General features: G+C 35.7%; 1 protein-coding gene across 4 annotated transcripts in view; it reads left to right on the top strand.

The window, feature by feature from the left end:
- KCTD8 (potassium channel tetramerization domain containing 8) overlaps nt 1-13,394 on the top strand; it is a 95,169-nt gene that overhangs the window by 69,316 nt on the left and 12,459 nt on the right. The window contains exon 2 of one of the 4 annotated variants that reach the window (XM_071807432.1): nt 7,105-8,581. The exons of 2 other annotated variants lie outside the window; for them this stretch is intronic. In XM_071807432.1, the coding sequence (XP_071663533.1) occupies nt 7,105-7,283 (179 nt within the window). In that variant the 3' untranslated portion in view covers nt 7,284-8,581. Of the gene's footprint in view, nt 1-1,791; nt 2,999-7,104; nt 8,582-13,394 lie in introns of those variants that run through there. One more of the 4 variants, XM_071807433.1, reaches the window with a different exon arrangement.

Below are 13,394 nucleotides of genomic sequence, written 5' to 3'. Positions count from 1 at the left end.
TCAGTCTTGGATATCTGGACTGTGCTCGTCATATCACCAACAAAAATGAAATAACTGTGCCTGAGACCAGAAGTCCCTATTTATACACCAAAAGTCTCTTCACCCAAACCCACTGTTTCCATGTGCAACCAGCCTAGTGGGAACAGACTCTTTCCAAAGGCATGTCCAAACATTGTCTGGAAAAAAACTCATTGGCATTGGGTATAACTGTTCAAAGAAGACTGCTAGCAGTTATACACTCTGGCTAATCCTTGACCAGTAGCCGAGTTTTCTTAAATTTATCTGTGAATTTTTTCTTTATACAATTCTTTATACAATTCAGCCTTATGCTACAATCCAAATATTTCATTGTATTTCATTAGTTTATATTATATGGTGAAGAAAATGAACTCTGAAATATTTGTACAGAGTAGTAAAAGTGGGACAGTGCTACATAAAAATTACAACAATTAAGGCCAAATGGATTTCTGTAAGAAACAGTTATAAGAGCACTGATATCTGTAAAACTGAATTATTTCACATAGGCACTCTCCAATATTTGGTGTCCCAATACAAGTAAGAATACATAATATTCAAAATATGTTTCAATAATATACAATATTTTGCATTATATGGGGTTTGTTGCACACACTGTGATGCTATCTACATTTTCTCTTGATTTTCAGTAAGTGTTACAATATGAAGCCATTATATTAAATATATACTGTTATGGGTAAAGTATTTGCTATTTATCAGAAGACTTTCTCACCAGGGATATTATCTATAGACTATAGGATTATTGAGCAAAACAGTCTGTAAAAAATAAGTTAACAGACTGTACTGTTTTTGACATTAGAAATACACGGTATCTCAGTGATACAAGGAACACCTCTGATGTACAATGATGGAACCAAACAAGAATGATATCAGTGATTATCACTTTAAACCAATGCTGAATTTGTTTTTTATTAATATATTTGGTTATTGAGCTGTGATCTGAGGCAGCTGAGGTGCCAGCAGATTATTTTCTTTACTATTTCAGGGAGCAATAACCTCTTCCAGAGGTGCACAGAGAACAAGAGAGAGTTTAAGCTTTAGATCTTCTGTTCCGCTTCAGCAAGATCTACCAGAGGATGTCTGTCCCTGTTACTTTTGTATGTCCCTTGAATTCTCCCCCTGTTGAATACCCCTTGTGTTGATGTATGCTGGTATCTGCCCTCAAGTACACTACAAAGAAGAGAAAAAATTGCTTTGATTTTCAGAGAGATTGGGTAGTCTAAGTTTCCCTTCTGGAGCCATAACACTGGTGGATAAACTTAGGGTATTCAGGATGAATATGAAAGAAACCTTTAAGGTTCCTCTCCCATGAGCAAATATTTAGGGTTCAGTGGCAGTGAATATTGTGTTCCGCTCAGTTGCTGCTGAGACCTTCAAAGCAGTGAAATATCTTACGTTTTGCCCCAGAAGCGGACACAGTATACTATTTTTTTTGAAACAGAGTAACTCAAACCTAATGCAGATAAACTAGAGAAATGTACAGGTAATTACCATAACCCCAAGAGAGTTATCTTACTGAATTGTAAGAAAGATTTGCACATGTGTTTATAAATTTACTTCAAAACTTGTAGCAGTAATGACACTGGAATACAATCATTTGGGTTTGTTCTAGACCTATAGCCGGCTCTATGCAGACTGTAGTGATGATGATGGGAAATTAAATGTACAATAAAAATACCATTACTGAATAGTTCTTATATAATAACCTGCCTCATTATTATTATTCTCATGATGATTTCCCAACTTGTATCACAGATGCATGAGATGAAGTAGCAACAGCAGCAGAGACAGCATAAACATCATGCTCCACTGCCTGCCATGTGCTAAAGAAATTAAGAGTGTGGGAGGAAGAAGAATAACATCGTGAGTGCTGAGACTGACAGCCATGGAAGTGATGAAGTCTTATGAAATAGACAGCTTGTAGGATACATACTCACCAATTATGATGAAAGGGTTTCACTAAAAGGTGAACCCACTATCATAACACTGAAATAAAACTATTAAGACAGTTTCCAAAAGGTCAAGACCAGCATATATAGTTGTAAATAGATCATAAAAGTTGGTTGAATCCAGAAGCTCTTCTAATTCCATCTCATCCTGCCTCCTATCAGTATGAAGTTTGAACTGTGAAATACTTTTTCCATTCTGGCTTTAGATTATTATTGTCATCTGGCTTCAAAATAGCCCCTTCATGTTGGGGATGGCACACCACCTTGGTCTCACACATTGAACTGAGAGCTTGGCTGATATCACCCAGTTCATAGCACCATTCATGTAATACATGTGCTGCTGCCAACTGCAGAGCAAATTCTCAGCAAGACCTGTTGGGTATGGGTTTGTTTGTTTGCTAGTTTTTCTGAGCAGAACGCAGGATTTATAAAAATTATTTTGTGTACAACTGACTAGCTTCATTGTGATGTGTGACAAAATGCATCTTGCATTTATTAATATTTGTTCTTAAGCTGGTACACTGCACTCTTTTATGTAGGCTGGGAGAAGGGAGGAAAGATTATTTCTGCTTGGTGCCCTCACTGGCTGAACTGAGGGTGGAAAAGGTCTGCAAAACTGCAAGAACTGCAATTCCCAGAAAAAAAAATTTGGTAGTCCACAGCACAAGCAATTCAAGGAAAACCTGGATTTATGTATTTTTTTTTCCTCCTCTCATTTATCAAAAGCTTTTGAGAAGTACCTATAAGGAAATTATCTAGCCAGATCTATCCCAGAGCTGTAGCTGATTTGAGGGTCTTATCATAGATGTGGCTGGAAGACAATTCCCAGTTTACTGAATTTGTACTATCACAAGCAACCACACATAATCCTGTTTATAAAACCCATTAAACTACAAAACCTTGTTGTGTTGTTTGTTAAAAAACTCCTGAATTCATAAATCCACTTATCTTTGTACCAACCCTGTCATTTCTGTTTGCATTGCTTTTTTCTCCTTTTGGGCTTTAAAATTAAAAAAAAAAAAAAAAAAGAAAAAAAAAAGAAGAAAAAAACTAGAAGCACTTTCTTTAGTTTGAAATTTTCTTTCATAAGTGTGGGAAGTCATAATTAAACACTATTCTGGGTCAGGTCTTACCTTTACCTTGTAGAGCACCACAGTATTTCCTTCTGGGTATGCCTTACCTGTCATGTTCTGGAATCACATACAACTTTTTCTTTAATGACTGTGTTACTTTGTTCAGAGGACGTGTGATCAATTAGCATAACCAATTCTTTCCTCACCTTATGTTTCTGCTCAGATGCTGAAAGAAGAAATTCTTGCTAATAATGTATAAGACGTACCATTTGTACCATTATTTTTCATCATGTTTCTATAATTTAGGTCTTCAGCATCAATTGTTTCTCCAGTATGATATCCCGATCTTCCCTCTTAATGGTAATATCTTCCAGCTTTGCGTCACCACATTTTAACATCATGCTTTTGTGCAGAGGTCATTACTACAAGTATTAAATGAAATGCATCTCAAGAACAATTCTTAACAAAAAACACTCATCACTTTTCTCTAGCTCAACAATTCAATTTTCAGTGCCTCTTCACTTCCTGTTTACTCAAGTCTGTAGCCATCACTGTATTCCTGTATCATTCCTCTTCTTGTCTGGCTTTTTGCTGACCATTGCTGCACAAGTTTCACAATACTCCTCAAATGAGTGAGAAGTACTGATGTCTTAGCAAAATACTTATTGGTCAGAATTAATCTTTTCATGCAGCTGCAGATTCTATTCCTATAAAAGTATTTATACCATGCCCATCACCAACAGCCAAGAAACCGATAGCAAGCAGAAAAAAACCTGTATATTTACACAAAGCCCAGTCAGAGGACTGCTGCATTTAAACACCGAAAGTTTGTTCTCCATGTGTATAATTTTACAAAACACTTAAGGATTCTTCATACTTAAATGCTTAAGGGATTGTTTATAGTAATTCTCGTGTAAAACAATAAGAAAATCCAGTGAAATACTGGAATATCTCAAATAGCTTTGTTTAATGCTTGTTTATACCAAGCCACACATGAGGTCAAATTCATTTTATGATCCCAGATAAAATGAGTTAGTTTGAAGACCACCTTAATAATAACATGAAGGGGAAAAAAAAGAAAAAAAAAAAAAGAGCTTAAATTTTTAGATCTATCTTGTATTTTTAAGCTCCAAGACAAAACTGGTTGGTACCATTTTATATTACAGAGAATAATGCTGCCACAGTTTTATGTATGGTCCCAACTGAGAAGCAGCCTTTTCCCCTTTACTTGGTGACATTTTCTTTTTGGTTATTAAAAATAGAAAAGGACAGCTGCATACTTAGATGTGCACTAACTTCATAAATTGTTAATCCTGAAAAGACATGCTGCTCGCAGGGGGGGTTAGTTTAATGCTGTGGCCTGCCATTCAGTACCTATCACTGTTTCTTATGTCTGAAATTGTGCACATCAGGCAATATTTGCCTTTCCATAAATCGAGCCTGTTCTCAGGGTGTCCCTTGATGCAAGTAAGACAAGAAGTTTCATTTATTTCTCAAAAAAAAGCTCAAGTAAAAGCAATAGATTTAACTGAAGTGGTTATCTAGCTTGTGTCCCTGAGCAGAAGTGAGCGGGAAGCAGGTCTGCAACACGTCTGGAAGGTCAGCACCAATGCTCCTCCTCAGAAAGCATTACCTCCCAGCTTGGCCCTGAGAGGGCTCTTGCCTTGGGTGTTCCTGTCTCAACAGTGGGACTGGGTGAGCGTCAGGGCATCCAGCCACCTGTCGATCTTGCTGAGCAGAGCTGGCCCTGTTGCCCATGTGGTCAGCACTGCAGTGAACCTCTCTGTGGGAGGCAGGCACTTTTTCTTTATGTGGATGCTTCAAAGCAGGATTGAACAAACAACAGACAATGTTAAGAGCCTGCAGTGATGGGCAGGATGGGAAAGGAGCATGGAGCATTCTTGTGGATACTTATGTCCTGGTTAAGAGCAGGCTTTTATGGTGGATTTCATCCCATGTTACTTTTCTTAGCTTTGTTTCTGCTCAGCTACTGTATATACTACCATTTCCAAACATTCTTCACTCATTCACTTCCCAGCCATAAGCTTTTGCTTGTATTTTTGTTAAACTAAAATGCTCAATGTGCTCAGTTAAGTCTTTAGCAAAGGAACGGGATGACAGGAAATCCTTGAAATTGTTCATTGCTTACATGGCAGGAGAGTAGCAAATATCTCTACACTGTGTTCCAGTTAGTAGAAAACTGAAAGCTCCATCAAAAAACCAAGATTCAGATATATATGCTGGAACTTAGACACCTAAGTCCACAATGTCATAGCAAACCTGACTCAGATGTCATTTTGCTCTGGAAACGTTTGCAATCTCTGACAGAGTTTCCCATTTTCCAGTCTTTTAGCTTTCCATGTGCATGTGCCCAGACCGCCTACTGAGATTGTTCCACAAGGCAGAAAATAATTCATCATCCGAAAGTGATGAATCCTTTCCTAGCAGCTATGTTTTGAAAAATATATCTGAATACACAAGCTATAAAAAAACTAACCGCAAGAGCAACACAATGGTTCCAATGCAAAACATAATCCTAACAGTGGTGTTTGATGATGACATCAATTAAAATATTCATGATTTTTTGGAAATCAAGAGGTTTTAGAACATGCTAAAAATAAGAGAAGCTGAGAGCCTGCAGGTACAACTGCAATATTGCTGAATATAGGAGTGTGGTTCCCTTGCACATATTCAGGTTAATGCATGAGAATAAAGGAGACGCACTCACTGAGCCTAATTCCTCTTCTGGTGTGAACATGGTGAAAGACCAAAGCACCTCTGTCAGCACTGCAAACGCGAAGTGGATTCACAGCAGTGTAACTCTGCTCATAATCTGAGCCATGCTATCAGAAATGTATCCATATGAATGTGCCAGAATTGAAATTCTCATTATTGAGAACAACAATAGCAGTAGGAAGCAAAGGAGAAGATGATTGTAAAATAATTGCTTGCCTCCACCTGCTGAGGAAAAAAAGTGTCATTTTTTGTGTTATATGGATATGTTATATAATGTCTTGCCATTAGTAGAAATGTATTTCTATAATATATCTATATTTTTAGTAATATATCTGCATTATCCATAGACACTGCATAACCAGGAGATACTCTTATTCTAATTACTTTACCATACGTGTCAAAATTATTCTTATTCTTTGTCCCTTTCTGCCATATATTCTTTCATGTAAAGACATTAAGTAGCTTCAGTAAAAATATCATAAAAGTGATCTGCGGAACTATTGGTTCAGTTGTGTCACAGACAGGACGTATTTATAGCACTGATTGTGAAAAACACAGGTTTTATCAAAAAGTACAATATTTTAAGCACATGGATTTAAGTTATTTTTTCCTAGAAAAAGTAATTTTAAGAAGAAAAACAGATGATTTTCCAAAGCATTGGAAGTTAATTTAATAACTTTGAATTCTCTGTTTTACTTATGTGAATTTCCCCACTTTCTTTACATTATTGTACAAATATACAACAATCATCCTACTTGCTGAAATGGGATAACTGGTGTCTTAGAGCAAGAGACAAAATTCAAAAACCACACTGAGTAAGATGAGAAGGAATTCCATTCTAGATGCTTATGTATTTTTTAAAATGTAATACCTCCACTATGATTAGATATTACAAATATCTATGTTTTCTGTTTTCTTATTATGAGGATCTGCTGAGGGGGATAAATTATAAACAAACAATATCATTGACAGAAGGTTGAAAAGTCAAAGAAGTGTGAAGAATGCTTTTTTTTTTTTTTTTTTTTTATACAAGTAATGGTGGAAAGCATCTCATGGCTGTTTTAAAGAATCTGGTTTAAAGACTTTAGCTAAAGAAATAGAAGACATAGCCAAGATTGTGCCTCTTGTATCATGTTAGCATAATTAGAACATACTCAGCTAGGATAATGAAATACCACTGTATTGCAGTCACCGTTCCCAGTTTGTTAAGTTCCTAAGTTGTGGTTGTGGGTAAAAGGAAGGACAATGCAGGAAAGGGAGTTCACTCTGCATATATCCTTATTTTGTTCTGTTTTGTTTTAAATTGACAGGCTCTTTCAGAGGAAATCTAAAAGTTTTTGTTCTGTCAATAACATTCCCCACCAGTGTTCATCTCTCATCTGCAACTTCTCCTGGGATACAGGCAGCTCTAAAACTCTGCCATTCATGCACACTGTGGATAACACAAAAGCTGAATCTTAAACATCTTATCTGGTGTGAGGAATGTTGAATTCCATATCAGCACAATTTTCTTCCCCTTTTCCACATTTGCTTATAGTGTCTGAGAGTAATAAAAAAGAAGTAAGAAGCAATAATTTTGTCAACTTTTGACTGCAGAATGAAAATCGGACAAAGTCACCCAGAAGTGGCCAGAAGAACCAATGTTGCAATCACTGGATCTTCATTCATCTTTTCCACTAAGGCCTCTGACTTCCTTTTCTTTCCTAAATTTGTCAAACCACAGTACTACTGTGGCATACCATGCATCAGCAGACCAGCAACACTAGTAAGAATGTACAAGAGAGACTTCTTCTAGAGTCTCATTAAATAAATCTGTTATCTGGTTTACAGTCTTGATTTTACTTTCTCTTGCCCAGCTGTACTTTATTTTGTAACCCCAAAATAAATCTGGATTATTTTTTTTTAAGAAATCAGTGGGATTTATTGTAGTGTATTATTATTATCCAGTTGTCATAGAATACTTTCACCAGTAGATGTCGAAGCATTTTCGAGAAGGGACGACTCACATTTCACAGACGGAGAAACTCAGGCACTGAGACAGAAGCACCCTGATTTTCATATTGACGTTGAAAATCAGAAGAAATTTACATTATCAGACACAAAACAAATTTGTTCAGGGTAACTACTTTGTTGTACCTGAAAGCTCAATATACAGCTGAATAGGAAAGACATACTACCATTGGTAAAGCTTGCATAAATTACACTACCATCTAAGGGAATCAAAATAGTAATAGTAAGAGAAACGAGTATGTAGGAAGCAAAATATTTCACTATAAGAAGCCTGAGACCAATGAATGTAACAACAGACGAGTATTTTGAACCTGGGTTCCTTTCTGGGGAAAACAAAAAGTGAGAAGAAAGGGCACACATTGCCCTTTCCCTGATTAATAACTGTACAGATTGCACTTGGAAATCTGAGTCACTGAAGTTACATCATTGGCCCCTGACAGTCCTTATGTATATAGACTGGTCTTCTTTGCCAGCTCAGGTTGGTCACAAAAAAGAAGCACCATCTCAGCTGTCATCAGAAGCAGGTTTCAGTTTGAGCTGCTGTTGGAAACTTCCAAATGCAGAACTGCAATGCTTATTATTGACTCATGTTGACCTTTGTAAGGCAACAAATGAGTCTTGTATTCCGAAAGAGTAAATATTCTCCAGCCTTATGGCTATTAGAAGAAAGATGTGTTTTTGTATCCCTGCCTTTTATCTTTTTCTTAATTTTCACATTTTGTCTGGTTTAGTTTTTTGTACAATTAAGATATGATAGCTCTTACATGAATGCAATGAAAATGCTGACTACTATTAAATAATATTATATTTATTATAAATGATCACTTACTAAAAACATTGAATGTTACTTCTCTAACTCAGTGACTTTTTTTTCTGTGATAGTATTCCAAAGTAATTTTTCCACCTGCTGGTCAATCCTCTGTTGAGCCAAAGGTAAGAAAATAAAATAAGACAAAGTAAATTAGTTATCTTTAACAAAACTCTAGTAAAACCATTGTTGACTGTACCTTTGGTCAAACTGAGGTAGAACTATAAGTGATAATCACAGTGAGGTTACTACTTTCTCTATGATGTTTTTACTATAAGGTAGGTTACTATGACAAAATGAATGGGTTTTTTTGACAAATTAAATTTTATGTAAAAAATTTTCAATAGTGCTTTCTGTCTACCCTCCCAAGATAAATTTTAATGTATTTTTTCTTCCTGTTCTTATTCTTTTTGTTACTATGCAAACCTACAAAAGCCACTTAGCTCTGAATTGAAACATTCTTCAGGGAATTTACTGGAATATAGGACGGTGGTGAAATGTGTAAATAAATGTGTCTTTCTCCTCTACAATTCTCTTGCTTTTTCTTGTAGGACTTTTTTTGTTGTTTTCTTTGTCTCCATTAGAGCTGAATTAGACACTGACTAATAATAACTATCTTCTGATACTTCTAAGAAATGTTTTGTGAATATCTCAAGGCTCGGTATCTTTTATTTTAAAAAATCTAAGAATAACGTAAGAAATGAATTTTTCACTCAAGAACACTGTCACCTTCTTTAGATAGACTTCTGTACTCAGTTGTCATTCAGTTTGTAGGATAGTAGAAAATCAGTCCATGTTTTATTATTTAACATTGTTATTATTAAAAAACTTTGCAAATATAGTCAATATTTCAAGAAAAAAAAATAGTTTAAACAAACACATTTCAGTCTGAGCTGGGCATAATTTATTCACTGCAAACCGTAGCAAGTGACTAAATGTCTCAGTGATGTATTTCCTGATAGATATCTGAAACATTTGGAATAAGAAGAGGATGAATTCTTTATACCCTTTCTAACGCTGGTTTCACCTGGGAGAGGAATTAGAGCCTTTTTTACTTGATCTGGAATGGTAGTCTGGCATGTAAATGCAACTATTGGATGCAACTAGCAGTCACTGCACAGAAGGCATTTCTGTAAGGAATGAGGGATTTAAGGAATAAATAAATATTACAGGGAAGATTTCACCACTAAGAAATTACACATCATGTTAAACATGTAACCAAATTATATAGTTTCTGCGGGGTGAATTTACAAGCCTAAACTTCAAAACAGTCCTGGTGCTGCTTATCCCTTGAGTTCTGCTGCAAGAGATGGGAGGAATTTGTTAGTAAGATCTAAGATGAGGCAAGAAAGTGTTGTAGAAAGTCTTGAGGAGAGCATGAAAAAGTCAACCAGGACCTGTCTGCTTCATAGACCTAAGTAACTGCTTAACCAAGGACAGAGGATAATCTTCTGGCAAATGATATTTTCAACAGAAATTACTTATGCATGCTTCTGTTTATATTAAAAACAACATGGATTTTTAGCTTTACATGGGCTTGCTTAGAAATATGAAGAATTACATTAGATTTCTAAGTAAGACTTTGTTTTCCACCTCTCCCATCCCAACTTTAAGTATCTAGCTGTAGAAAATACTACTGTATCTGCTGCCAGAGCATCTGCTTTGTGTTGTTTTAAAAAAATCATTTTTGCAGTTTATTGCTTTTGTCTTTGTTTCTCACTCTCTACATTAAATCTCTCAGTTTTGTGTCAGATTTGAGTTGCTTGTCCTTCACACTTAAGGCCGTTGGTTGCCTTTCCTCACACAGACCCTACCATTTGCTGTTGCAGTGGTAACTCAGCCCCAAGCATACCATGGTGACGTCATTGTTCACGTTCATGTCAACTCTAATGCTGCTTCTGACTTGAGGGAGACAATATCACTAGCATCTGCAAAACTGTTATATTATTTTACTTCAAAATCCTCCTTAAAACTCTCTGTTTCTGTGCTGCTCATATAAATTCTGACAAAAGATGAGACAACAGGAGGTCTGAGAAAACCAGCCTATCATGCTGACCAATACTGCATTTTTTGGTACTTTCCCACCTGTCTGTCTCTTCCCATCTGCTATATCTTGTCTTGTGCTTAGATTTTAACCTGTTCAGGGCAAAGGTCATCTATTAATTAACGATGATGCAGCCCAATCACATTATGCACAGTGTAGCCCATTACTAGAACATCAAATCTGCAAGGAAAATAGAATTAGTATTAATAACAATAAACACTTCAGTAATAGCAGTAAATAATTTTTAGACTTTCCTTTTTGTTACTTTTATAGGATTAAATCATGACAAAACATTTAGGTTAGTTCAGGATACATAACATTGCTTTTATCTTCAAGTATTATCTAAGAAGTGTATGAGGAAATTTTGCAATATTTCAAATATTACTGCTAAGAATCCCTGTATTATTTGAATTTTTAAGTGTGACCAGTTCAGTCCTGTCCCTTTAATGCTGTCAGATCTGTGTTGTCAAAATCACAATTTCTTCTTCTGCAAATACTCAGGATTTCTTTAAAGAACTTCATATTGTCTTTGCTTCACTGTAGTTTTAATGTGTCATTTCACTGTTTCCCAAGAAGAATTCATTTAATGAATTCAGCCTTCAGTCTTTTAATCTGTTTTTGGATTTACATCATATTGTCAATATTTTGTTTCTGTGAGTATGGATATATAATATTTTTAGATGTAAATGATTTGCAAACTATATATATATTTTTTTTTTTTTTTTTTCCAGAGGACAAGATGTGTACAGAGAGAATTCATTATCTTTTATATATTCAATAACTTCTATATAACTTAAATATATACCATATAAAGATGATTGTGTTTCTGCATATATATTCTGTAGTTATTTAGTTGGGGTGAATGCTGTGAATGCTGTGAATGTTCTGTAAGACTCATCTGGGAATTTGGATCTAAAGATAGTGAGTTATTGTCAGCATGTGTTTACATATTTTATGATGCAATGATCCAATTTCATATTGTTTTACTTTATTTTTCATGTACCAGACCTTAATTATAAAATACATGAATGGCACTGCTGCAGTTGAACTGTTAGTCTGAAACGTACTTCATGCTGTGTACATAGGGTGAGAAATACCTCGTAGATGACCATCACTTTTACTTGGGGAAAGCTTTCCATAAACATTCCTGGTCTTTTCACAGAACTCTTGCAGACTGAGACATTTCAGTTGACCTGGGGACCGGTAAGGAAAGGCATAAAACTATACAAATATAATCTGAAGTGTATTCTGAATTGCTACCCTCTTAGTTCTTGAACGTGTAAGATAATTCACTGTGGGCTCTTATCCAGTTCATTTAATTCACTGCCCATTCTTAGTAATCAAAAATGCAGACTTGATTCTCATGTGCATTTCCCATTGTTTTGTACTTGCTTACAACCTAAAGTGTGATTGGAAGTACCATGTAAACCTGCAAGATTGCTGGTGTCTGAAATGTTTCTTTGATGTGAGACTTTTTTTATTGCCAAAGCCAGTGCATGATTTTTTGACTTTCTGATAGCATTCTGTAAATTCACATTAACATTAATTTATTTTACATGCCAGTAGGAAAGAAACCTGTAAAATTGAAAGAGCTGGAAGGAAGAAATGAAAATTACACATTTTATTTAAAGCATTAGACAACATAATTGACAAAACCATGTGAGATGACGCTATACAAACAGAAATAGAAATTATGAATGAAAAAAATTGGTTTAGTGTCTGAAATCAAATGGGGAAGTAAGCCACAAAGTTGAAAGATAATTCTGTCCCCTGTTGTTACTCATTTTTTTTCTGTTGCTCATACTGATAAAACAATGTAACCAAGACTAAGGACACCATCAATCCCCAAAGAAGAGAGTTCTTACCCATCAATTGTGAATGAACTTTTCTTAAAAGAAAATATCAAAACAAAGATTACTGAAATTGCTTTGTTAATCATTCTTCCTCTGCTTTAAACTCATGTTGGAGTGTGTAAGAGAGAAGCACTGATTTTGGAAGTGAGCGAATCGCTGAAGTCCTACTGAAATAAGCTTCTGACTGATAGACTTTATTTGATATGGCTTTTTTTTTTTTTATGTTTCCTGTATACTTTTATTGAAAGTAAACTATATTTTCATGAGGACATTATTAAGTCAATATAGTTAATGTATGCGTGCGTCACAAGAAGACAAGTAATTGCTTTACATAGGTTTCAGATTCCCATAAACCATCACTAGGAAGTGCAGTCCCTTCTTAAATATTCTTTCCTGTCCCTTTGGTGCCTTTTGTTCTGGCACAAGCATTTATGTGGCCACACAGGGAGCCGCATCTGACAGCTGAGAACTTGAAACTCATATAGGACAAACAAAATGTGAGTGATTCAAAGAATAATGTTGCTTATCTGAGTGGAAAGAGACTCAGCTTCACATTGCCTAAAACTCTGATTAGGGCTTTGCCAAACACAGACCCGGTGGCTAAAAGACTATTTCACAGCTGAGCAGATGCCCAACCAATATTAATATTTACGAAACAGAAGGCAGCTGCCAGCAAGGTGGTTGAAAATAGACAGAAATTCCTGATTGACTTTCAAATAAATAGGTCCTTAAAAGTAACTGGAAGGGAACAAGAAAGGGGAATGATAATATCTGGCAACTGTAGAAGGAGCCCCAAGGATCAGGAAGCTGTATCAGGGATAAATAGGGATTTAAAAGTCAGCGTTCTTCCCCAGCCCAACAGCTGTTTCCTCTGACAACAGTCAG

The sequence above is a fragment of the Patagioenas fasciata genome, chromosome 4 (assembly GCF_037038585.1).
Source record: "Patagioenas fasciata isolate bPatFas1 chromosome 4, bPatFas1.hap1, whole genome shotgun sequence".
NCBI lineage: Eukaryota > Metazoa > Chordata > Aves > Columbiformes > Columbidae > Patagioenas > Patagioenas fasciata.
This window is presented reverse-complemented; position numbering and strand designations above follow the sequence as displayed.